Here is a 27,110-nt window from a genome sequence, read left to right as displayed (position 1 = left end):
AAGAAAGAGGGTGTGCTGGAGCTTTTGGAAAGCATCAAGTTGGATAAGTCTCCAGGACTGGATGAGATGTACTCCAGGCTACTGTGGGAGGCGAGGGAGGAGATTGCTGAGCCTCTGGCAATGACTTTTGCATCATCAGTGGAGACAGGAGAGGCTCTGGAGGATTGGAGAGCTGCGGATGTTGTTCCCTTATTCAAGAAAGGGAGTAGAGATCGCCCAGGAAATTATAGACCAGTGAGTCTTACTTCAGTGGACAGTAAGTTGATGGAGAAGATCCTAAGATGCAGGATTTATGAACACTTGGAGAGGTATAATATGATCAGGAACAGTCAGCATGGCTTTGTCAAGGGTGGATCATGCCTTATGAGCCTGATTGAATGTTTTGAGGATGTGACTAAACACATTGATGAAGGAAGAGCAGTAGATGTAGTGTATATGGATTTCAGCAAGTCATTTGATAAGGTACCCCATGCTAGGCTTATTGAGAAAGTAAGGAGGCATGGGATCCAAGGGGACATTGCTTTGTGGATCCAGAACTGGCTTGCCCACAGAAGGCAAAGAGTGGTTGTAGATGGGTCATATTCTGCATGGAGGTCGGTGACCAGCGGTGTGCCTCAGGGATCTGTTATAGGACCCTTACTCTTCGTGATTTTTATAAATGACCTGGATGAGGAAGTGGAAGGATGGGTTAGTAAGTTTGCTGATGACACAAATGTTGGAGGTGTTGTGGATAGTGTGGAGGGCTCTCAGAGGTTACAGCGGGACATTGATAGGATGCAAAACGGGGTTAAGAAGTGGCAGATGGAGTTCAACCCAGATAAGTGTGAAGTGGTTCATTTTGGCAGGTCAAATATGATGGCAGAATATAGTATTAATGGTCAGGCTCTTGGCAGTGTGGAGGATCAGAGGGATTTTGGGGTCTGAGTCCGTAGGACGCTCAAAGCAGCTGCGCAGGTTGAATCTGTGGTTAAGAAGGCATACGGTGTATTGGCCTTCATCAATCGTGGAATTGAATTTAAGAGCCCAGAGATAATGTTGCAGTTATATAGGACCCTGGTCAGACCCCACTTGGAGTACTGTGCTCAGTTCTGGTCGCCTCACTACAGGAAGGATGTGGAAGCCATAGAAAGGGTGCAGAGGAGATTTACATGGATATTGCTGGATTGGGGAGCACGTCTTATGAAAACAGGTTGAATGAACTCAGCCTTTTCTCCTTGGAGCGACGGAGGATGAGAGGTGACCTGATAGAGGTGTATAAGACGATGAGAGGCATTGATCGTGTGGATAGTCAGAGGCTTTTTCCCAGGGCTGAAATAGTTGCCACAAGAAGACACAGGTGTATGGTGCTGGCGAGTAGATACAGAGGGGGTGTCAGGGGTAAGTTTTTTTACGCAGAGAGTGGTGAGTGCGTGGAATGGGCTGCCGGCAACGGTGGTGGAGGCGGATACGATAGGGTCTTTTTAGAGACTTTTGGATAGGCACATGGAACTTAGAAAAATAGAGGGCTATGGGTAACCCTAGTAATTTCTATGGTAAGGACATGTCCGGCGCAACTTTGTGGACCGAAGGGACTGTATTGTGCTGTAGGTTTTCTACGTTTCTAGGATACCAAAGATTTCTTCGGATATATAAAGTGTAAAAGAGAGTCAAGAGTAGATATACGACTGCTGGAAAAGGACACTGGAATAAGATTAATAGGTTACAAGGAAATGGTGAATGAATTCTACAAATGTTTGTATAAGTATTTTGCATCAGTCTTCACTGTGAAAGACACCAGCAGTATGCCAGATGATCGAGAGTGCCAAAAGGCAGAATGTGTGAAATTGCCATAAGTAGGGAGAAGATTCTTGGAAAACTGGAAGGTCTCAAGGTAGATAATTCACCTGGACCAGATGGTGTACACCCCAGGGTTCTGAAAGTGGTGGCTGTAAAAATTATGAAGGCGATATAATGATCTTTCAAGAAAATTGCAAATGACCTTTCAAGAAAAGGAAAATTGCAAATGTCACTCCACTCTTCAAGAAGGGAGAGAGGCAGAAGGAAGGAAATTACAGGCCAGTTAGTCTCATCTCAATGGTTGGGAAGATGTTGGAGTCAATCGTTAATGATGTGGTTTTGGAGTACTTGGAGGCACATGATAAAATAGGCCAAAGTGTCCCCTTGAAGTTTCCTTAAGGGAAAAGCTTGCCTGGCAAATATGTTGGAATTCTTTGAAGAAATAACAAGCAAGATAGATAAAGGAGAATTGGTGGCTGGTGTGTACTTGGATCTTCAGGCCCTTGACAGGATGTCACACATAAAACTGCTTAATCAGTTAAGAGCACATGGTTTTGCAGGAAAGATACTAGCATGGATAGAGCATTAGCTGATTGACAGAAGGCAAAGAGTGGGAATAAACGGAGCCTTTTCTGGTTGGCTGACGATGATTAATGGTGTTTCTCAAGGGTCTGTGATGGGACTGCTTCTTTTCAGGTTATGTGTCAATGATTTGGATGACAGAATTGATAGCTTTTTTGTCAGGTTTGCAGATGATTCAGAGACAGCTGGAAGGGCAGGTAGTTTTGAAGAAGCAAAGAGGCCACAGAAGGATTTAGAAAGATTAGGAGATTGGGCAACGAAGTGACAGATGGAATACAGTGTTGGGAAGTGTATAGTCATGCACTTTGGCAGAAGAAATGAAAGTATAGACTATTTTCTAAATGGAGAGGAAATTCAAAGACTGGGGTACAAAGGGAGTTGGATGTCCTTGTGCTAGATTCCCTAAAGGTTAATTTGCAGGCTGAGTCAGAGGAGAGAAATGCAAATGTAATGTTAGCATTCATTTCAAGAAGTCTAGAATATAAAAATAAGGATGTAATGTTGAGGTTTTATAAGGAACTGGTGAGGCCTCACTTGGAGCATTGTGAACAGTTCTGGGCCCCTTATCTGAGAAAGGATGTGCTGACATTGGAGAGAATTTAAAGGTTCATGAAGATGATTCCAGGATTGTAAGTCTTATCAAATGAAGAGTGTTTGATGGCTCTAGGCCTGTACTCACTGGAATTCAGAAGAATGGGGGGGGGGAGGGGCGGAGAGATCTCATTGAAAGGCCCCAACAGTGTGGATGAGGAGAAAATGTTTCCTGAGGTGGGGGAGTCTAAGACCAGAGGACGCAGCCTCAGAATAAAGGGATGTCAATTTAGAACACAGATGAGGAGGTATTTCTTTAGCCAGAGAATCTGTGGAATTTGTTGCCACGGGCAGCTGTGGAGGCCCAAGTCATTGGGTATATTTAAGGCAGAGGTGGATAGATTCTTGATTAGTCAGGGCATGAAGGAATATGGGGAGAAAGCAGGAGACTGAGGCTGAGCAGGAAATGGATCAGCCATGATGAAATGGTGGAGCAGACTCGATGGGCCAAAAGATCTAGTTCTGCTCCTATAACTTACGGTGTTTTAAAGCCAGGATGTAATGATGAGGCTTTATAAGGCATTGGTCAGACTGCACTTGGAGTATTATTAATAATTTTGGCCCCCTTATCTAGGAAAGGATTTGCTGGCGTTGGAAAGGGTCCAGAAGAGGTTCACAAGAGAGATTCCGGGAATGAAAGGGTTAACATATGAGCAGTGTTTGATGACTCTGGGCTGTACTCACTGGAGTTTAAAAGAATGTGGGTGGATTACACTGAAAACTATAAAATATTGAAAGACCTAGAGTGGACGTGGAGAGGGTGTTTCCAATAGTGGGGGATTCTAACACTGGAGGGCACAGCTTCAGAATACCAGTACTTCCCTTTAGAACAGAGATGAGGAGGAATTTCTTTAGCCAGAGGGTGGTGAATCTGTGGAATTCATTGCCACAGATGGCTGTGGAGGCCAAGTCATCAGGTATATTTAAAGAGGAAGTTATTAGGTTCTTGATTAGTAAAGAGTGTCAAAGATCATGGGGAGAGTTTCTCTGGCTGGTGATTTGTTGCTCTGGATTCCAGCAGCTATGGTCCCCCTGCGTTCTTCCCGCTGGCTCAGCTCCAGCTTCAGCTCTCTCATTCCTGGGAAGCACCAGCTGGTGGGACATGGCGGTGGGCTTCGGCAGACCCCGACAGAGAACTGACTGCTGGTGGCTCAGTGATAGTGTCCAATTCAGCCTGCAGCCTCTTCAGTTCCTTCAGGAGTTCCTGGTACCAGTTGAGGCTGCTGTCCGCCTGCATTGCCATTCTCTGTCCTCCCCTCGGTTTGTTCCTGGCCTGCTTTTTCCTGGAGCGGTGTGCATGCCCTGCATGACAAAGGAGCATTTCCATTTAAATTAGTAACCTCTTGGACTCCAGCTCCTCACAATCTACCTTGTTTTGATCTTGTACTTTATCATTTACCTGCACTGTATGTCCTCTATGGCTGTTACACTTTAGTCTGCATTGTTATTGTTTTACCTTATTCTAGCTCAATGTGCAATGATCTGATCTGTATGGACAGTAGGTAAGGCAAGTTTTTCACTGTAACCTTGTACTTGTGACAATAATAAACCAATAGCCTACTTGTGAAGAAAACACTGCATAGATACAACAAGTAAATGTAAGGTTGTGTGTTCATTAGAACTTGAGTTGGTAGAGTTGATAGGAGGTGGGATTATGGAGAATTTAGGATATAAGGATGAATATACATAGGGATTTGTGGGATTAGAGAAGTTGGGATAGTTTAATAACTGTGGGACAGAAACTGTCCTTGAGTTTAATGGCACATGATTTCAGGATTTTGTGTTTTCTGCTCAATGGGAGGGAGAGAAGAGAGTGTAAGGGGTTTCTTTTTTTATGTCACTGTGTAGTCTAATTAAAATTTTTACTATTTTTAATATTTTTCTATTTAATATTTGTAATCCAGGGAGTGGGAAGCACAGAATCAAATATCGCTGTGATGATTGTACGTTCTAGTACCAATTGTTTCGCGACAATAAAGTATAAAGTATAAAGTATAAATGGCTTCTTTGCTATGTTATAATTGAAAGGGCTTCTTTGTTATGTTACCTGCTGAGAAAGTCCTCCCACTAGCAGTTTGTTTTGGATTATCTATTGATAAGAGGAGGTATGAACCAATTGGGATAGTTGTTATGCTTTCTGTGTGTCTGTAAGATATTGTATTGTCTGTTATTTGGGCGGGGTGGGGTACATCACACAGCATCCACACAAACTAATTACCCAGTTTGGTGGGGCCGAGGGCTGCTTCCCTAGATGACAGCGAACTGAGCAACCCTGAGGCTCTCCGGGGGGCTACATCGTGGGGGCTTTTGTCCGGGATTGGATCTGGTGGTATGCTGTGTGGTTGCCCTATTTAAATCAGTAAGTGTCTCTGTGGGTTATTTGCTGGTTATTGCTGCATGCGTGGTGGGTGAGGTCTTTGTTCGAGTTCAGACTAGCGTTGACGAGTTGGGGGTGGAATTCGGGGCTGTCCATGCTGTTGGGAGAGAGAGGAAAGAGTGACTTGATTCGGAGGTAGTGTCTGTGAATAAATGTTCTAGCTCTGGCACTCCACTTGGCGTTTGGGATAGTGCCCACCCCAAGAGGGGCAGAGACGTGCGAGACGTGGGCGGAGCAGATCACTCAGTTAACAACAGGAATTCTGCAGGTGCTGGAAATTCAAGCAACGCACATCAAAGTTGCTGGTGAACGCAGCAGGCCAGGCAGCATCTGTAGGAAGAGGTGCAGTCGATGTTTCAGGCCAAGACCGTTCGTCAGGGCGAAGGGTCTCGGCCTGAAACGTCGACTGCACCTCTTCCTACAGATGCTGCTTGGCCTGCTGCGTTCACCAGCAACTTTGATGTGTGTTGCTTGGATCACTCAGTTGTTAGATGAGTGGTAGTGCTCGGTTGAGGGAGAGCGACAGGGATTGTTTGAAAGTTTAAGTAGGCGGGCTGGTGACGGTGTTAGAGCTGTCAGGTTCAATTATACCGTAGTGACAGCTGTCAGTTATTCGAAAGAGGGGGGAAAGTTTTCAGTGTGTCTTCTCTGGCTAGGAGGGCGGCTAAATTGCTTGCAGTGCCAGGGGGATCATTTCAGGGGATCAGCCCGTCCTTCAGTTGTTCAGCTGATCAGAGAGGTGTCGGGAACTTTAGTGGAGGCCCAGTGGGGGAACAGCTCGGGGTCTTTGGGGAAGCAGGTTCCCAGCAATGTACCAATGAACTTCCAAAAGGAGAAGACGCTATTCCTGAAGGCTTAGAGGGACCACGCCCCAGGGTGTCGCTATGGATAGAGGGAAGCGATGCTAAAGCCATCCTTGACCCCGGGGCGCAGGTCAAGTTGTTGTACAGTTTGTTTTACAACCGGTGTCTGAAGTATTTATCCTTGACAACCACAAGGGCACCGGAGACTTTGGGTACCAGTGCCAGTAGTTATCCAGAAGACGATGATTGGTTAATGACCCTGGAGTTCATGGGGGCATTGTCTGGGCACCCAGCGTGTTGAGTTGCTTCTGAGGACGTGTGTAGCAGCCTTGAGCCGGTACCGAATTTAAACAAAACCCAGCTGTGGTACGGCCTGGGGAAAGTAGCTGAGGGTGAGACCCTCTTAGTAGACGCTCCGAACCACCACGAGGGAGGGGAGTTGACCGCTGAAGACACCTCAGTGAGAGAGAAGTCGCGGCAACTGGACCCTGGCGGCGTGGAAGATGAAGGCAGCGTGTGTGTGGATTATGCGATGTGGTTTAATGTGCTGCATCTGAGGGGTGGATGTTGCCAGATCCCAAGGAGTGCAGCTGTTGAGCAGAAGACGGCCGTTATTAGTTCCCTAGGATTGTTCCAGGTGAAAAGGTTGCCCATCAGGCTCCTATTAAATCCCTTCCATCCCAACTTCATCCCATATCATCTTGTCCTTGACTTCTCAGCCCTGGAAACAAGACCTCTCTAGTGACACAGGGTTCGATCCCGACTTCGGATGCTGTCCATGTGGAGTTTGCACGTTCTCCTTGTGACTGCGTGGGTTTCCCTCAGCAGCTCTGGTCTCCTTCCACATTCCAAAGACAAGTGGGTCGGTAGGTTTAGAGCCACTGTAAATTATCCCTCATGAGCGGGCGAACGGTAAAATCTGGGTGCGAGGGGAGAGTGTGTGGAGAATAAAATAGGGTGGGTATAAATGGGTGGTGGATGGTCAGAACAGACTCAATGGGCTGAAGGGCCTGTTTCTCTGCTGTATGACTCTGTCTCCCTCTAGTGGTCAACCTATATCTTTCATCATTGGAGGTATTTTGTTTGGAAGTTATTTCCCCCAGATATCCTGCCCCTCCACCCACATCCATCTACCAGCAGATTGGCACACCATGTCTGTGCGCAACAAGGTGCCAGATGAAACTAATCCCACCTCCCTGTACATGATCCATAACCCTCCATTCTCTGCATATTCATTTGTCTAAAAGCCTCTATTGTGTCTGTTTCCACTACTGCTGGCAGCCTATTCTAGACATCCAGCACTCTCTGTGTTAAAATGTTGCCCCTCTTTAAAGAATACAAAGGTTAGTGGAAGAATTCTTATCGGTGTGGAGAAGATCAGAGGGATCTCTGGGTCCACATCTATAAATCCCTCAAAGTTGCAACGCAAGTTGATAGGGTTATTAAGAAGGCATATGGTCTGTTGGCCTTCATTAGTCGGGGGACTTTCAGAGTTCAAAGTTCAAAGTAAATTTATTATCAAATATATCCTTATATAACCTTGAGATTCATCTTCTTGCAGACAGCCACAAAACAAAGAAACACAATAGATGCAAGGTAATGTTGCAGCTCTATAAAATCCTGATTGGACCGCACTTGGAATATTATGTTCAGTTCTGGTCACCTTGTTAAAGGAAGGATATGGAAGCTTCAAAGAGGGTGCAAAGGAGATTTACCAGGGTGCTGCCTGAATTAGAGAGCATGTCTTATGAGAATAGGTTGCGTGAAGTAGTGCTTTTTTCTTTGGAGTGGTGATTTGGTAGAGGGGTACTAGAGGATAAGAGGCAGAGATAAAGTGGACATCCAGTCAACACACACAAAATGCTGGAGGAACTTGGCAGGCTAGGCAGCACCTATGGAAAAGAGTACAGTTGACGTTTTGGGCCGAGAACCTTTAGCAGGACTGGCATCTTTTCCCCAGGGCATAAATGGCTAACACAAGAAGCATAATTTGAAGGTGATTGGAGGAAAGTATAGGGGGAAATGTCAGAGGTAAGTTTTTTTACACAGAGAGTGGTGGGTGCATTGCCAGGAGTGGTGGTAAAGGGAGTTATACTAGATGGGTATTTAGATGAAAGCAAAATGGAGGGCTATGTGGGAGGGGAGAGTTAAGTTGATCTTGGAGTAGATTGAAAGTTTGGTACGGCATCGTTGGCCTAAAGGCCTATACTTGCTGTACTGCTCTACGTTCTATTTTTGCCTGGCAGGCCTTTCCAGGCACCTTCGATTTTCTGTATGAACACTTCTCCCACTCATCTGCTTGAAACTTTTCCCCTCTCACCCTAAATGCCTCACCTCTAGTACTTGGCAGTCCTACGCTGGGCAGATGATTCTGACTGTCTGCCCTATCTGTGCTTCTCGTAATTTTATAAACCTCTACCAGGTCTCCCCTCAGCCCCCACTGCTCCAGAGAAAACAGCCCAAGTTTGTCCACTCTCCCATTCCACCCAATCCGGGCAGCATCCCGGTGAACCTCACCTGCACCATTTCTCCACATCTGTCCTGCTTTGGGGAGACCAGAAGTGCCTTGACCCACTTTGCACAAACAGTTTACCTGAAATCATTGCCATCAGCTGGCCATATTCACTGGTGACGTTGTACTTCAGAAGGCAAGATTCTGCTGAGAATAACGTACTTACTTGACCGCGGCACAAATTTGATGAGTCGGCTTTTCACTTTAACCGACCGTGGCGTGTAGTGACATTTTCCGGGTGGCGCTCTCCTAAGGGAGGGGAGAACAGGGCTGAGAAATGAAATGATTCCTTCCTCCCTGAGCTGCCTGCACCATCCAAAGCGTGGTCAGATTCATTGATTTGTCACGTATACATTTAAAACATACAGTGAAATGTGTCGTTTGTGTTAACAACCAACTCAACCCAAGCGTGTGCTGGGGGCAGCCCGTTAAAGTGTCGCCACTCATTCCGGCGCCAACATACCATGCCCATATCACTTGGTAGAACAACACAAGGCACAACAAAAGAGAAAACAATAAACAGCAAAACAACAACAGCAAAACAAGTACCGTTCCTCCCTTCGTCACGCACACACACAGGCAGTCCTGCAACCCTAGGAAAGGCCCAGAACTTGGCCATTGGGTGTCAACTTCAGCTTGACCTTTGAACCCCAGAACTAGCCAATGACAGGACCCCCAAACTCCAGGCCTCAGACTCTGCACTCAAGGACTGGGACTCTCTACTCACTGATACGTGCGCCTCGGGGGTCACCAACCCTCATGCCTCAGACATCCAATGTGAAGGCAGGAGGGACGCACCCTCCTGGGGGAATCCACTGAGTCGAGGAGACTCACTGATCCTCAGGACTCTCCTGAGACTCATGATACCCATCTTGTATGATAAAATGTACTCTTGACCTCACCATCTACCTCGTAATGGTCTGGCACCTTATTGTCATCCTGCTCTGCACGTGCTCTGAAACTAACACTTTATTCTGCATTCTTGTACACCTCGATGTACTGTTGTGTTGAAATTATCTGTATGCATTACATGCAAAAATAAAGTTTTTTCACTTTGTGAGGATGTGACAATAATAAACCAATTTACCAATTATTTTATTCCAGTGATTTCAGTTTCTCTTCTAGATTTTCAGAAAATAAGATTTTTTAAATTTTTTACTTACTAATAACAAAAAGCTATGGAGTTCAAAATTTAAATAAAATCTTTCCTCAGCAGCACGCTTTTAATTCTTTGGTTAGGCCACGCTTGGAGTATTGCATTCAGTTCTGGTTGCCCTGTTGCAGGAAGGATGTGAAGACTTTGGAGAGGGCACAGTAAAGTTTACCGGGATGCTGCCTGGATTAGAGGACATGAGTTACAAGGGAGAGGATTAACAAAATTGGGTTGTTTTATCTGCAGCGTTAGAGGCTGAGGGAGACCTGATAGGGGTTTATAAGATTATGAGAGGCATAGATAGAGCAGATAGCAACACACACAACACAACATCCACAGATTTTCTCTTGTTTGTGAGAGCGTAGGCAAGTTTTTTCTTTTCCATGGTAGAAATGTCAAGTATTAGAGGACGTACACTTAAGTTGAGAGTGGGAATGTTTAAAGGAGGTGTGTGGGGCAAAATTTTTCACACAGAAAGTAGTGAGTGGCTGGAGCGTGTTGCCAGGGATGGTGGTAGTGGTGGGGGTGCGGGGGGTGGTGGTAGAAGGAGAATGAGAGGCTCAGGTAGAGTGGACAGCCAGGGACTGGTGGAAAAGGCTAATACGAAGGGACATTGCTTTAAGGTGATTGGTGGAAACGATAGGGAGGGATGTCAGAGGTGGGCTTTTTATACAGGGAGAGTGGTGCTGGCTGGAATGGGCTGTTGGGAGATGGGGAGAGGAGGAGGGGAGGGGCGGGGTGGTCAAGGCAGATACGGTCGTGGCAATCAGGAGGTTTTTAGAAATACGTACACACGAATATGCAGGGGATGAAGGGATATGGACCCCCGTAGAGGCAGTAGAGACCAGTGTCATGGTCAGCACAGACTTCGTGGACCAATGGACCAATTCTTCTGCGTTCTAGGTTCTAAGTTTTGAAGGCACGGGGGAGTTCATGGAGGTCGCTCTCCTGAAAAACCACACGCAGAATTTAGGTGCTGAAGTTATAAAGTGGTTGGGTGATTACAAAGCGGATGCATGACGTGGTGACATTGCGGTTAGTGTAATGCCAGTCTGCACCAGCGGTCAGGGTCCAATTCCCGTCACCGCCTGTAAAGGGGATTGCACGTTCTCCCCGTGGCCGCATGGGTTTCCTCAGGGTGCTCCGGGTTCTTCCAAAGGCACACGGATTAAGGTTAGGAAACCGTGTGCATGCTGAGTTGGTGCCGGAGGCATGGTGATGATTGCAGGCTGCCCCCAGCACATCCTCACTGGTCGTTGACACAAATGGCGCATTTCACCGTATGTTTCGGTATGTCGATGTACATATGACAAATAAAGATATACTAATCTAATCTACGTGCAGGAACTCAGTTCCTTATTTGCTGTGGCTTACCGTGAAGGGTCCACTATTTTGTAAACCACGCCGGTAGGAGACGTGGATGTGGGAATCCGTGTGGATAGGAAGTATAATTCTCCTGGGGACAAGAGTGATTTAGAAGAGACAGATGTGAGTATCTTCCATCCTCATGATAGTAATTTTTTTTAGATTAGATTATGAGGACACCCAGTCCTCATTTATTGTCATTTAGAAATGCATGCATTAAAAAATGATACAATGTTCCTCCAGAATGATATCACAGAAACACAGGACAAACCAAGACTAAAACTGACAAAACCACTTAATTATAGCATATAGTTACAACAGTGCAAAGCAATACCGTAATTTCATAAAGAGCAGACCATGGGCACAACAAAAAAAGTTTCAAGTCCCGATAGCCCCATCATCTCACGCAGGCGGCAGAGGGGAGAAACTCTCCCCGCCATGAACCTCCAAGCACCGCAAACTTGCCGATGCCACAGTGTGGGAAGCACCCGACCGCAGCGGACTCTGAGCCTGTCCGAAAACTTTGAGCCTCCGACACCAAGCACCGAGACCATCCTCTGCTGAGCACTTCGACCCCGTCCCGGCCGCTGAACAACAAGCAAAGCCGAGGACTCGGGGCCTTCCCCTCCGGAGATTCTGGACCACACAGCAGCAGCAGCAGCGAAGCAGGCAGTTCAGAAGTTTCACCAGATGTTCCTCTGTGCTCTCAGGTCTGTCTCCATCAAATCAGGATTGTGCACGGCACCCTACTTGACAGATAACAGATATCACCACCGGAGTGGCCGCTGCAAACATTTTACACCTTTGAACTGCGCTGCTGACACTGAACAGTGGACGTTGTGTTCAGTTCTGGTTGCCTCATTGTAGGAAGCTTTAGAGAGAGTGCAGAGGAGATTCATCAAGATGCTGCCTGGATTAGAGAGGCATGTCTTATGATGATAGATTGAGCAAGCTAGGGCTTTTCTCTTTGGAGGAAAGGAGGGTGAGAGGTAATTTGATAGATGGGTAAGATGATAAGAGGCATTGGTAGCATGGACAAGAGGAAATAATTTTAAGGTGATTGGAGGAAAATACAGGGAGTGTTGGAAGTAGTTTTTTTAATACACAGATTGGTGGGTGCATGAAATTCACTGCCAGGGGTGGTGGTAGAAGCAGATTCATCAGAGATTGTTATACGGGCACATGGAAGAAAGCAAAATGGAGGGCTATGTGGGAGGGAAGGGTTAGATTGATCTTGGAGCAGGTTAACAGATCAGCACCACATCGTGGGCCGAAGGGCCTGTACTGTACAGTATATGTATGTTCTATGTTAAAAGGTTGGCACAAAAGCAAGAAAATCTGCAGATGCTAGAAATTCAAAGCAACACATCCAAATTGCTGGAGGAACTCAGCAGGTCAGGCAGCATCTACGGAACAAAGTAAACAGTCGATGTTTCAGGATGTCTCCTCAAGAAGGGTCTCGGCCCGGAACACCAACTGTTTAAAGGTGAGATTAAAGGGGGCCTTTTCTGGTTGGCTGCCAGTGACTAGTGGTGTTCCTCAGGGGTCAGTATTGGGACCACTGTTTTTCACATTGTTTGTCAGTGATTTAGATGGTGGAATTGATGGCCTTGTGGCAAAGTGCGCAGATGTTACGAAGATAGATGGAGGAGTAGGTAGAGTTGAGAAATCAATGTGATTGCAGACAGATTGGAAGAATAGGCAAATAAGTGGCAGATGGAATAGCGTTGGGAAATTGCATTTTGGTAAAAGGAACAATAGTGTGGACTATTATCTAAATGGAGAGAAAATTCAAATATCAGAGGTGCAGACGGACATAGGAGTCCTCGTACAAAACTCCCAGAAGATTAACTTACAGGTTGAGTCTGTGGTAAAGAAGACAAATGTAATGTTGGCATTTATTTCAAGGGGAATAGAATACAAAAGCAGGGAGATAATGCTGATGCTTTATAAGACACTAGTCAGGCCACACTTGGAATATTGTCAACAGTTTTGGGCCCCATATCTCAGAACATATGTGTTGTCATTGGAGAGAGTCCAGAGGAGGTTCACGAGGATGATTTGGGGAATGAAGGGGTTAACATATGAGGAGCGTTTGGCAGCTTTAGGCCTGTACTCTCTGGAATTTAGAAGAATGTGTGTGTGTGTGTGTGTGTGTGTGTGTGTGTGTGTGTGTGTGTGTGTGTGGGGGGGGGTGATCTCATTGAAACCTACTGGATGTTGAAAGGACTAGATAAGGTGGATATGGTGATGATGTTTCCTGTGTTGGGGGTCTCCAGAACTAGAGGGCACAGCCTCAAAATTGAGGGGCAACCTTTTAGAACAGAGGTAAGGGGGAATATTTTTACCCAGAGAATAGTGGAATACTCTGCCACAGACTGCGGTGGAGGCCAAGTTGTGGGTATATTTGAGGCAGAACTTGATAGTTTCCTGATCTGTCAGGGCATCAAAGGATAGGGCGAGCAGGCAGGTGTAAGGGGTTGAGTGGGATCCAGGATCAACCATGATGGAATGGCGAAGCAGACTCGATGGGCTGAATGGCCTAATTTGGCTCCTATGTCTTACGTTCGTACTGTTTTCCACAGATGCTCCCTGGCCTGCTGAGTTCCTTCAGCATTCTGTGTGTGAAAGTCAGCACAATATTTGGGCAAAAGACTGTGTACTGTGCTGTACTGTTCTACAAACATAGGTTCTGTGTCTATGTTCTCAAACAAGAAACTTGATATCACGTAAAACGCAGAATGATTCTTGACTCTGCCTCTCCAGTCTCTGCTAATGACTGAAACGTTCCATCCTGGCGCATCTCCTACCCAGCCTCGCCGCGCAATCACATCCTAGATGTTACAAATCTAAAAGTTCACGGTCACAGCTGGTAGAGATCTTGGGGAGGTACCTGCTTCATCCTCTGCGAAGGAGATGATGTATCGATGGTAGTGATCACGGAGTCCAGGGAACGAGCACGTCTGACCCTTGCCCATGCAGATCTGATTATTGTGCCATGTACCAGTTCTGGTATTCCCAGTCAACACCATTAGGCGTCTGTAACGACAGAGGAAGGTTATGTGCTAGGGTAGAAGGAATAAAGGTCTAAATGGGTAGGGAACTCAGAACTCAAAGCTTGAAGTTAATTTATTATCAATGTACTTAAATGTTACCATATACAGTATATACAGTACTATCTTGAGGAAAAATGCAATATAATCTTTGAAAAACCATACATAAACAAAGATCCGAACAACCAATGTGCAAAAAGGACAAACTGTGTAAATGCAAATAAATAATGCTAAGAATAAGGTGAACTATTTAAGGGGAACCTGTTCACTCAGAGGGTGGTGTGAGTGTGAGTGTGGTGCCAGTGGAGCTGTTAGACACAGGACAGGAAGTATAATTCTCCTGGGGACAAGAGGGGCATTTAAGAGATTCTTAGACAGGTACATGGATGAAAGCAAAATGGAGGGCTATGTGGGAGGGAAGGGTTAGATTGATTATCTTTGCCTATGATGGACTTAGTTGTATCCATCACTTCCTGTAGACATTCCTGTTCCTGGGCATTGCTGTTTCTATACTAGGCCATGGTGCAACCATCACACAAACATCATCGTCCTGATGAGGTACCTTGGCCCAAAATATCAACTGTTTATTCCCTTCTATAGATGCTGACGACTTGCTGAGTTCCTCCAGCATTTTGTGTCTGTTGCTTAGTAAGCATTACTCGACTATCAAAGCAGAATCTAGGCATTGGTTAAAGAAAAAGAATAAAGGTTGTCTTCATTTGCCACATCTATATTGAAACATACAGTGAAATCTGTCATTTGTGTTAACAACCAACACAGTCAGAGGCTATGGTGGGGGCAGCCCGCAAGTGTCACCATACCAATATAGCATGCCCACAGCTTATTAACCCTAACCCTTACCGCATGTTTTTGGAGCAAACTGGAGCACCTAAAGAAAAGTTACATGGTTATGGAGAGATTATACAACAGTGGGAATTGAACCCTGACCTTTCAATTGCTAGGCAGCCATTGATCCCAGGGAATCATGGGTCTGCTCTTCTGGTGGACTGTGTCCTCTCCAGGTGCAAGGCTGGGCGGGAAGATTTGAAGTTTCCCCTCTCCACGTCACTGATGCGATACAGCTTGGCACCAGTGTAATCGCAGATGTTGCCAGAGTGAAGTTGTAAACAACATCAAACTGCTTTGGAGACCCCGGCTCCGGATTTCTTCCTCAGGGTTTACTCCCAAAGTCTTTCTCATTGGTAGGTATGGACGCAAGGAAGCGGAGTTTTAAAATCAGAGTCTTCCTTCTCCTAGGCGGGCTGCCGTCCAAGGCTGATGAGCCCCACCTGCCCGAAGCAACTGGTTTGGAGCACCAGAGGTCAGCCTTTGCCCCTTCTGTTGTCAGTAGAAACAGTTCAGCCCAGCCTAGTAGCTAAGCCACACGTGAAGGCCAAGAGTTGGACTTGGTTGTCAGAGGCTGTTAGAGTCGCATGCAATTTGGAGCACTTTATAGGGTAGTGAGAGCTTATCCACACAACCACCCCGGCTATGACAACCTTTGGGACCTCGTGCTGTAAAGTGTTTACACTATCTGCTATGCTACCATGCAGCCCACTCCTTCTTGTCATAATGTTCCTATGTTTTAGGGAATTATCTGAGTAGTCTAGTATCAATTTCTTTTCTACTACTCCCCCCCCCCCCCTTTGAAGCTGAGTTAGTTGTCAGGTACTTACCCACTCATGAAGTCCCCAAATATGTAGAGTCCATTTAAATTGGGAGATTCACAGCCTCTGTACACATAACCCCCAGTGACAGATTTGCCCACACTGTGAGGATACGCAAAGATAGGAAGGACATCATCTGTGAAGGAGTGACAGGTGGCTTACTGGGTTAGGACAGTTCAACTTCAACTTTAAGAGTAAGGATATTATCGAAGTAGATATCTGTCACTATATACTACACTGAGATTCATTTTATTTACTTAGCACAGACTGCGGGCATTCACAATAAATACAAAGAAACACAATAGACTCCATGAAAATCTACACACTCGCAAAGATGGACAAACAAGCAATGTGTAAAAGACAAAAAATATTCTGCAAACACAGAAGAAAAACAAATTAATAATCGGTAAAGAAGTAATAACTAATATTGAAAAAAGGAGTTGTGGTATCCTTGAACGTTGTAGAGTCAGTTCAGTGCTGGGTTGAGTGAAGTTATCCCACTCCGGTTCAGGAGCCTGATGGTTGAAGGATAATAACTGTCCCTAAACCTGGAGGTGTGGGACCTAAGTCTCCTGTACCTTAGGCACACCGGGGTACACTGTGGCTACCTAGTGCCAAGTTCACTGCTATAAACACAATGACCGTCAAGTTTCTACAGATGTACCACGGAGAGCATTTTGAGTGGTTGCATCACCAACTGGTCAGACAAGTCTACTGAGGGTTGTCGACTCAGCTGACTCCAACACAGGCACAACCCCCACCTTCCCCCCACCCCCCCATCAAGGACATCTTCATAAAGCAGTGCCTCAAGAAGGTGGCACTCATCAAGAAAGACCCTCACTACCCAGGATATGCCTGCTTCTCATTACCACCATCAGAAAGGAGGTACAGGAGCCTGAAGGGCCGCAGTCAACAGCAATGAGGTAACAGTGACCACAATTCCTTAAGCTTTAAGATAGCTATAGATCGGGATAAGTGTGCAGGAGAGTGTTCAATTGGAGCAGGGCAAATTAGGATAGCATTAGGCAGTAACTAGGGAGAGTTAATTGGGAACCACTGTTCTTGGGCCCATCTGTCATGTGGAGGGTGTTTAAGGAGCAACTGCAGAAATTACAGGACAAATGCTGTATGTTCCGGTCAGAAGGAACAACAATGGCAACGGCAGAGAACTTCGGATGTTGACAGAAGCGATGAAATTAGTCAAGAAAATAAAGGATGTAAAATGTCATAATGAAAGTGACAGAAGCAGACCAAATTAAAAAGAAATGTGAACAGTATAGTGTGGAGTACCTGAAATACGGATTTATACCAGCACAAAGCAATCAACCAGTTTGTCTGTTGTGTGAAAAAGCTTTTCAAATGAGGCAATGAAACCGTCCAGGCTTCTTGAACATTTGAAGAGAATGCACTCTGATAAACCAAACAAGAACTTGACTTATTTTCAGACATTTTGTGAAAACTTTCAAATACGAAAATCACTTTAAATCTATGTTTGCCACCACTTCAGAACATAACAGCGACGGTCTGCATGTTTCATACATCTCATCGCTCATTGCTAAATCTAGAAAGCCGCATACAATTGGAGACGAACTGATTCTGCCAGCAGTACCATTTTGCAGAAGTCACCAGACCAAGAAATTAAAGCAATTCTACTCGACGACAACTCAAAAAGATGTAATGTCTGAGAATGAGGAAAGCACATTGTACAACATAGTTAGGACAACAGAATTTGCTCTGCAGTTGGATGAGTGAACTTTGCTTCTTGGTTATGTTCACGTCAGAAAAAATGAAAGCATGGTTCAAGAGTTGTTACAGAAACAGATATGAAGGGGGAGTCAATATTTTGGGTTGAGCAACTTTTCAAAGAGAAGGACATTCTGCTCATAAATCTCTTGCTCGTACAACAGATGGGCTACCATCAATGAAAGGGTGCCACCTTGTAGTTATTACTTTCTGGGAGAAAGCTCGGCCATTCACTGTGTAACTCATAGACATGTTGTTGCAAAACGCTTAAGTGATCAACTGCACAAAATCATTCAATACTGTTATCAAAAAGATAAATAAATCAAGTCCCATGCTCTCAATTCTCATCTATTTCGAGAGCTTTGTATTGAGAATGATGAACAGTTGCTTGCTGATGCACACAGAAATCAGATGGTTCTCAAAAGGAAACTGCCTGAGATATTTTTATGTGCTTTTCAAAACTGTGACAACATTTTTTGAATACTCAAACGCATCATCCAGTAATCAACTGAAGAATATTAGGCATGACATTGCTTATTTGTCAGAATTACTTGCAAACTTTACTGAAGTCAGTCTTCAATTGCAAGGAAATGATGTGAATTTTATTAGTCAGATCAGACATCACATTTCTGTTCAAGTTAACCCTATTTAAGTTCAACGCTGGCCACCTTGACCTTTTTCAGTTTCTGAGCCTCTCTGAATTGGAAGAGACAGAACGAATACCAGATGATGATCTTCTGGGTGAGCTGCATAAAGACATGTCAGAGAGATTTCAGGACCTTCGCTCAATCCAAATTCCAAATTGGATAATATAGCAAGTCTATCCCTGAACACTTTAACAAGGAATTAACAGGAAGGATAGAGGAAGAACTGATCTTGCTACAAAATGACTGAGCTGAAGCCAAGGTTCAAAAGGGTTTCGGTTGCAGTAAGAAATCTCCGAATGCTATCCTACATTGTGGTTAAGTTGTCCTTTATTGCCTTCCCAACATCATATTCAGTGGGGCACGGTTTCAGTGCTGCTGCCCAACTTCTTTCAAAGCAATGAAACAGAGTGCAAGCTACTGGAAAGTGAGGGTCTGCGACTCCTTCTCAGTGACATTCAGCCTGACATTGAGAAGCTGATATCACTGCACCAAACTGACCCACCTCACTGAAAACTGAAAGAGCAATGAAGTAGTGAGTAGTTGGACTACTAATGAACGCTCTAAAATTGTTGATGAAATTTGTTTTTAAAACCTCCCCTTTAAATACACCCAATTGCTTTGCCTCCACAGTCACCTTCAGCAATGAATTCCACGGATTCATTGCCCTTTGGCAAAAGAAACTTCTCCTCATATCTGTTCTGAAGGGGCATCCTTCTATTCTGAGGTTAGACCCCCTGGTCCTAGACTCCCCTATGATGGGAAACATCCTCTCCATATTCACACTGTCTATGTCATTCAATATCCGATAGGTTTCAATGAAGATCCCCCTCCCTCATTCTCCGAAACTCTTCATATGTTAGCACAGGCCCAGAGCCATCAAACATTCCTCATATGTTAACGCTTTCATTCCCAGATTCATTCTCGTGAACCTCCTCTGAACCCTTTCCAATGCCAGCGTATCTTTTTTTCAGATAAGGGACCCAAAACTCTTCACAATAATCCAAGTGCAGTCTGAACAATGCCTTATAAAGCTTCAGCATTACATCTTTGCCTTTATATTCTCGACATCTCAAAATGAATGTAAACGTTGCATTTTCCTTCCTTACCGCTGACTCAACCTGCAAATTAACCTGTAGGGAATCCTGCACGAGGACTCCCAAGTCCATCTGCACCTCTGATTTCTGAATTTTCCCTCCGTTTAGAAAATAGTCCACACCTTTATTCCTTCTACCAAAGTGCTTGACCATACACTTCCCTACACCATATTCCATCTGCCATTCCTTTACCCATTCTCCTCATCTGTCCAAGTCCTTCCGCCGACTCCCTGCTTCCTTAACACTACCTGTACCTCCACCTACTTCAGCAAAGTTGGCCACAAAGCCATCAATTCCATCATTCAAATCACTGACACATAACATGAGAAAAGGCAGCCCCAACCCTGGCCCCAGAGGAACTGCTTATAAATATCAAGAACATGAGATGAAGAGTCCTTGAAAGTGAGTCCATAGGTTGTGGAAAGATTTTCAATGAAGGGGCAAGTGAAGTTGAGTGAAGTTATGATGTGAGAAGTGAAATATTTAAGGGAATCTGGGGGATAACTTCACTCAGGGAGTGTTGCAAGTGTGAAACGAGCTACCAGAAGTCAAAAGAGCCAAAGTAAATTTATTATCAAAGTACATATATGTCACCATACCCTGAGATTCATTTTCTTGCAGGCATTCAAATACTTAAGTATCAATGGTAGCGGTCAATGCTAACATTTGAGAAGTTTGGATAGCTATATGGTTGGAAGGGGTTTGAAAGAATATAGTCCTGTGCAGGTAGATGGGACAGGGCAGAAGATATGGCTGGCATAAACCCGATGGGCCAAAAGGCCTGCTTCTGTACTGTGTTACTCCATGACTATGATTCTGGTTTGGTAAGGTATTAAGATCTAGAGTTAGATAAATAAAACAATGCTTCTTACTGAGGGAGGAGTTTGCACAGAGTTTCTTATCGTAACAGGAAAAGCCTTCTCTTGCTTTCCAGCCGTAGTTTTTGCCTTTCTCAATGATGTCCACCTCCTCGAACTTGTTCTGCCCGACATCTCCACAGAAGATTCTTCCTTTGCCTTCCTTAGTTACAGGGTCCCCGCGGTCCACGGAACAACGCCACATATTCCGCGCCCCGTAAGCGTAAACCTCTGGCCGCGCATCGGGGTCCTGAAGAAATGGATTGTCAGGAGGGATTCTATAGAGTGGCCCACGGTTATTGTTATTGACGTCAATCCGAAGCACCTTCCCCAGTAAGGCTGACCTGGACAGAAGGAGATTACCAAACCGGGTTAGACTTTGGAGAGAACGTAAAGGGAGAGATGAAAGAGAAAGATTAGTTTTATTTGTCACCAGTACGTTGAAGCATCCAGAAGCCTGATTATCTGATGCTCCGTGCCTGTGATGCTACTGCAGGCAAGGTTTTCATTGTACCTGTGTCTACACATGTGTGCATATGACAATAAACTCATAAAGATAAAGATTAGCTTTATTTGTCACACGTGCATCAAAACATCGAAATGTACAGTGAAATGTGTCTTTCATGTCAACGACCAGCACAGTCTGAGCAGGAGCTGCAGGCAGCCTGCAAGTGTGTCTCCAGCACCAGCATAGCATGCCCACAACTCACTGAGTGACCTTGAACTCTGAGAGTCTGGAATGTGGGAGGAAACAGGAGCACCCAGAGGAAACCCACATAGTCACAGGGAGATCATAAAAACTCCTTTAAACAGTGATGAGAATTAAACCCTGATCAGTGATCCCTGATGCTGCAAAATGTTGCACTAACTGCTATGCTACTGCGCATTCTCTACGCCACTGTGCTGCCCTCTATGTTACCGGGATGCCCTCTGCGCTACCGTGCAAAAAGTACCTGTGGAAGTTGAATTTCACCCCCATTGATTCATAAACTCATCCTACAAAGGTGAATCAGAAGTCAGGTTTGAAGCGCGAAGTTTGATGGCCCTAGTCTGTGGATCTCTGCAATTTCACTGGGGAAGTTATGGACCACTGTCTGTGAGTTCACCGGTCTGCTCGAGTCCAGAAGCTGAACGTGGCCTGTCCTGGAGTTAGAGGACTGTGTATTTGTGTGGGTGTGTGGTGAGTAGGAGGGTGGGAGGCACAGGGATTGTTTCACTGGTGTTGCTTCGTATGGTCTGTTTTGTTACGTTGTTCCGCCGAGCACCTTGGGCGTGCTGTGTAGGCGCCAGAGTGTGTGGCGGCACATGTGGGATGCCCCCAGCACGTCCTTGGGCGTGTTGGTTGTTAACGAAACAAGGCATTCCTCTGTATGTTTCAATATACATGGGATAAATAAATCTGAATTTGAATCTGAACCCGATGTTGGGGGAGAAACACCCTGGTGAAACCAATGAGTGGAAGACAATCACGTTACTTATTTTGTGCGTTTCCATATTTCCCGAAAGGGTCGCCAGCCATTCCGCCATCTCCGGTGAAAATGTAAAGGTAGCCATCATCAGCGAAGAGGAGTTGTCCTCCATTGTGGTTTGATGCTGGTTCGTCAACTTCCAGAATGATCCTACACAATTAAATATTAAAAATTGCTTTATTTGTCACATGTAAATGACAACATCTTATTGATTCATTATTAAACTGAATTCAACTGGTAGAATGGAAAACAATAACAGAATGAAGAAAGAATTATTACAGTTATGGAGAAAGTACAGTGCGGATAGACAATGAGGTGCAAGGTCATAACGAGGTAGATGGTGAGGTGAAGAGATCATTTTACTGTACTAGGGGACCACTCAATAGTCTGATAACAGTGGGGTTAAAGCCATCCTTAAGCTTACTGGTAGTGCTTTCGGGTTTGCCCAGTGGGAGAGGGGAGAGGGGAGGAGAGAGAATGTTTGGTTTTGTGGGGTTCGTGATTATACCGGCTATTTTACTGAGGCAGTGAGGAATGTAGACAGAGTCCACAGAGGGGAGGCCGGTTTCCATGATGAGCTGAGCTGTGTCCACTACTCTCTGTAGTGTTTTGTGATCACAGGCAGAACAGTTGCTGTGCCAAGCTTTGATGTATCCAAATAGGATGTTTTCTATGGTGCATCGATAAAATTAGTAAGGGTCAAAGGGGACCTGCCAAATTCCTTTAGCCTCCTGGGGAAGTAAAGGTGCCAGTTTTGGCATGGACTAGAAGGGCTGAAGGGCCTGTTTCTGTGTGTACTGCTTTTTGACTTTAGTAAGCTTTCTTGACTATGGCATCTACATCACTCGACCATGACAGGCTATTGATTCAGATTCAGATTTATTTATCAAAACATATAGTGAAATGCATCATTTCATTAACAATCAGCACACACAAGGACATGCTGGGGGCAGCCCGCAGGCATTGCCATATATTGTGGTGCAAACATAGCAGACCCTCAGGACCGGCAGAACATAACCAGAACTGGTGGATCACCACCAATAGCTTGTCCTGGCCCAACTTCGTAGACATCATGGCCAAGCTTCCAAGCCTCTCGAGCCCAGAACTGCTAACGTAAATGGGATTGCATACACCAGCTCTCCTTCCTGAAGTCAATGCCTAGCTCTTTTGTTTTGCTGACGTTGGTTGATGTCATGACACTCCCTGATCCAAACTGCTCCATATTTCAGGGGTCAACTCTTCAAGTGCAAGCTTCAGTTAATCAGCAGCATTTACCATTCACCCCTCAACCTATGGCCCAAAAGACCATGAGACATTGGAGCAGAATTAGGCTATTCAGCCCATCGAGTCTGCTCTGCAATTCTATCACGGATGATTGATTATCCCTCTCAACCCCATTCTCCTGACTTCTCCCCATAACCTTCAACACCCTTACTAATTAATAACCTATCAGTCTTGGCTTTAAATATACCCAATTGTATGGTTTCCAAAGCTGTCTACGGCAATGAATTCCACAGATTCACCAGCCCTGGCTAAAGAGATTCCTCCTCATCTCTGTTCTAATGCACATCTTCTATTCTGAAGATGTGCTGCATATTTCATAGAGTCGTATGGGGAGCATTGTTCGTGTGGATAGCCAGAGGCTCTTTCCCAGAGCTGAACTGGCTAGCACGAGAGGGCACAGTTTTAAGGTGCTTGGAAGTGGGTGTGTTGTTCGTCCATCGTATGTCGATGAGGACCTCGACACCATTATGATGGTGTCGAGACTAGCGCGTGACTTGGATTTAAGTGAGGGAGAGTTGCGCAGCGTCAGCCTCACTCTCTCTTCCCAATTCCCATCTGGATCCAGTGGCAAGACAAGAGTCTAGACGGCTGGAGATGGGACTAGACGCAGTGGATGACCAGGATGTCTTCTGTGTCTTGTCCTGCTCTACACGTCCCACAACGCTTGCTGAGACCGCCTTCTTGACTGTTGGACCTTCCATTGGTCTCATCCGCTCAATCTGCTGGAGTCTGTCTTCACATGCTGGGATAGACAACTCCCTATCTCACCGAGGGTTTGAGACCCGTCAGCTATCCTCACCTGGTTTAGACGGCTTGTCGAAGCCGTTGCCCGGGGTGTGGCCGCTGTCGCATGCAAACAGCTACAGGGAGCCACAGGTGAGAGCTGAGTGCCAAGTGGGGACCAAAGGCAGACTAACTGCCTTGAAAAGGACGTGACATGTTCCCCCACCAGAGGTGCTACCCCTCCCTGACACCCCTGGAAGTAGGTACAGAAGAGATGTCAGGGGTAAGCTTTTTACACAGAGAGTGGTGAGTGCGTGGAACGGGCTGCCGGCGATGAGGGTGGAGGCGGATACAATAGGGTCTTTTAAGAGGCTTTTAGATAGGTACATGGAGCTTAGGAAAATAGACAGCTACGGGTAAGCCTAGGTAATTTCATGTTTGGCACAGCATTGTGGGTCAAAGGGCTGGTATTGTGCTGTAGGTTTTCTATGTTTCCAGATACAGCACAGAAACAGACCCTTCTGCCCCTCAGGTTTGTGCTGACCATCAAGCGTCTATTTACACTAGTCCTATATTAAGCCCATTTTACTCACCCCACTTCCCTATCGACTCCCTCCAGATTCCACCAGTTCAGAGGGGCAATGCACAGCAGCCAGAAAATCCACGGACCCCCCACCTCATTGGGGTATGGGAGGAGATAAGAACACCCTGGGAGAAACCTAGGCACCACAGAGAGAGCTGGCAAACTCCACACAGGCCGTGCCAGATGCCGGGACTGAAGCCAGGGCTCTGCAATTCTAATGGCCCAGATCTACCAACTGCAACATAGTGTCATCCTGAAGTGATTGGTTTGTTAACACTACAGCACAGAAACAGGCCCTTTGGTCCATCTAGTCTGTGTCAAACTATTATTCTGTCGAGTCTCAACTATCTGCACCCAGACCACAGCCCTTCACACCCCTCCCATCCACGTACTAGTTCAAAATTCACTTAAATGTTGCGGTTGAACCTGCATTCACTACTTCCGCTGGCAGCTCATTCCACACTCACATTATCCTCCAGACAAAGAAGTAGTTCCCCCTCAGGTTCCCCTTTAAATATTTGACTTTTCACCCTTAACCTATAACCTCTGGTTCTAGTGTCACCCAACCTCAGTGGAAAAAGCCTTCTTGCATTTAAACAACAACACACATCAAAGTTGCTGGTGAACGCAGCAGGCCAGGCAGCATCTCTAGGAAGAGGCACAGTCGACGTTTCAGGCCGAGACCCTTCGTCAGGACTAACTGAAGGAAGAGTTATTAAGAGATTTGAAAGTGGGAGGGGGAGGGGGAGATCCAAAATGATAGGAGAAGACAGGAAGGGGAGGGATGGAGCCAAGAGCTGGACAGGTGATTGACAAATGGGATACGAGAGGATCATGGGACAGGAGGTCCGGTAAGAAAGACAAGGGGGGGGGGGACCCAGAGGATGGGCAAGAGGTATATTCAGAGGGACAGAGGGAGAAAAAGGTGAGTGAGAGAAAGAATGTGTGCATAAAAATAAATAACAGATGGGGTATGAGGGGGAGGTGGGGCATTAGCGGAAGTTAGAGAAGTCAATATTCATGCCATCAGGTTGGAGGCTACCCAGACGGAATATAAGGTGTTGTTCCTCCGACCCGAGTGTGGCTTCATCTTTACAGTAGAGGAGGCCGTGGATAGACATGTCAGAATGCGAATGGGATGTGGGATTAAAATGTGTGGCCACTGGGAGATCCTGCTTTCTCTGGCGGACAGAGTGTAGGTGTTCAGCAAAGCGGTCTCCCAGTCTGTGTCGGGTCTCGCCAATATATAAAAGGCCACATCGGGAGCACCTGACGCAGTATATCACCCCAGCCGACTCACAGGTGAAGTGTTGCCTCACCTGGAAGGACTGTCTGGGGCCCTGAATGGTGGTAAGGGAGGAAGTGTAAGGGCATGTGTAGCACTTGTTCCGCTTGCGAGGATAAGTGCCGGGAGGGAGATTACATTTAAACGACGGTATGGATTAAGGGGGGAATTTTCAGTCCAAGGGTCTGGGATTCAGTATTAACTTCACAACAGCGCCCCTCCCATGTCCTTCAGAAGTATAAAGATATGAAATGCATCCTAAATACAAGAGTTTCCACAGATGCTGGAAATGTTAAGCAAAACACACAAAGTTCTGGAGGAACTCAGCAGGTCCGGCAAAATCTGCGGAGGGGAATAAACAGTCAACGCTTTGGACTGAGACCTTTCGTCAGGGAAGGAAGGAAGGAGTGAGCTCCTTCCTTTCCAGTCCCGATGAAGGATCTCAACCTGAAATGTCGACTGGCACCGAGGCTTCAATGCGCACAATCGTAAGAGGCCACAGAGGGTTGTAGACCCATCCCGGATGCAATCCCCTCCATCGAGGACATCTTCAGAAGATAATGCTCCAAGAAGGTGGCATCTATCGTAAAGGACACTCTCTGTCCGGGACATGCCCTTTTCTTGGTGAGGGGCTTCAGGAGTCTGAAGATACACACTCGATGTGATAGGAAGTTTCTTCCCCTCCCCCATCAGATTTCAAAACAGTCCATGAACCCATAAGCACAATCTTGTTGTTCCTCTTTTGCATGGATTATTTACTAATTTTTGGGATCTGTAGTGACTTTTACGTCTTGCACTATACTGCTGCCTCAGAACAACAAATTTCATGACATACAGGGCTGATTGATAAGTTTGTGGCCTAAGGTAGAAGGAGTCAATTTTAGAAAACCTAGCACATTTATTTTTCAACATAGTCCCCTCCTATATTTACACACTAAGTCCAGCGGTCGTGGAGCATACGGATCTTGGACCTCCAGAAAGTGTCCACAGCAGGGGTGTTTGATAAGTTCATGACCTAAGGTAGAAGGAGATGAGTTATACAGGTCTTGTTACATGCACGTGCAGTTCAATCTTTGAGTGATTGTGCAGAAAGTTTGAAGTTAATAACTCATCTCCTTCTACCTTAGGCCACAAACTTATCAATCACCCCTGATGAGTTATTAACTTCAAACTTTCTGCATAATCACTCAAAGAGTTAACCTGCACATGCATGTAACGAGAGCTGTGTAACTCATCTCCTTCTATCATAGGCCACGAACTTATCAATCACCCCTCGTATGTCCGTGTTAATAAGCTGATTTTGATTCCGATTCTGAGCTGCTATGCTCTGCCCAGTACACCTACTGGGTGAGAAATAAATAGAAGATTGGTGGATTAAGAATGACATGTACAGTAAGTAAGGTGCTCTCCCAGGTTACCTTTATGTCCAATAAAATTGTAGTGTGTGAAATGAATTTATTGAAGAATGTGGCTCAGGAGAAATTCAATAAAAGCTGGCATTGCTGGCAATATTCAGATCTCATGGACAATAGTGAGCCCAAGAGAT

The 27,110-nt window shown here is 45.6% G+C and overlaps 1 protein-coding gene across 1 annotated transcript in view; it reads right to left on the bottom strand.

Moving 5' to 3' along the window:
* Positions 1 to 3,896: 3,896 nt before the first annotated feature.
* The window catches only part of hhipl1 (HHIP-like 1), a 43,395-nt gene continuing 20,181 nt past the window's right edge, over positions 3,897 to 27,110 (bottom strand). Inside the window, exons 3-9 of the mRNA XM_072239777.1 lie at positions 21,696 to 21,839; positions 20,236 to 20,564; positions 15,889 to 16,015; positions 14,053 to 14,198; positions 11,169 to 11,250; positions 8,808 to 8,890; positions 3,897 to 4,251 (exon numbers count right to left, since the gene is read on the bottom strand). Coding sequence (XP_072095878.1) covers positions 4,022 to 4,251; positions 8,808 to 8,890; positions 11,169 to 11,250; positions 14,053 to 14,198; positions 15,889 to 16,015; positions 20,236 to 20,564; positions 21,696 to 21,839 — 1,141 coding nt within the window. The 3' untranslated portion in view covers positions 3,897 to 4,021. The remainder of the gene's footprint in view (positions 4,252 to 8,807; positions 8,891 to 11,168; positions 11,251 to 14,052; positions 14,199 to 15,888; positions 16,016 to 20,235; positions 20,565 to 21,695; positions 21,840 to 27,110) is intronic.

The sequence above is a fragment of the Mobula birostris genome, chromosome 1 (genome assembly GCF_030028105.1).
Source record: "Mobula birostris isolate sMobBir1 chromosome 1, sMobBir1.hap1, whole genome shotgun sequence".
Lineage (NCBI taxonomy): Eukaryota > Metazoa > Chordata > Chondrichthyes > Myliobatiformes > Myliobatidae > Mobula > Mobula birostris.
Note: the sequence above shows the minus strand (reverse complement) of the source record. Positions and strands in the feature narration are given on the sequence as shown.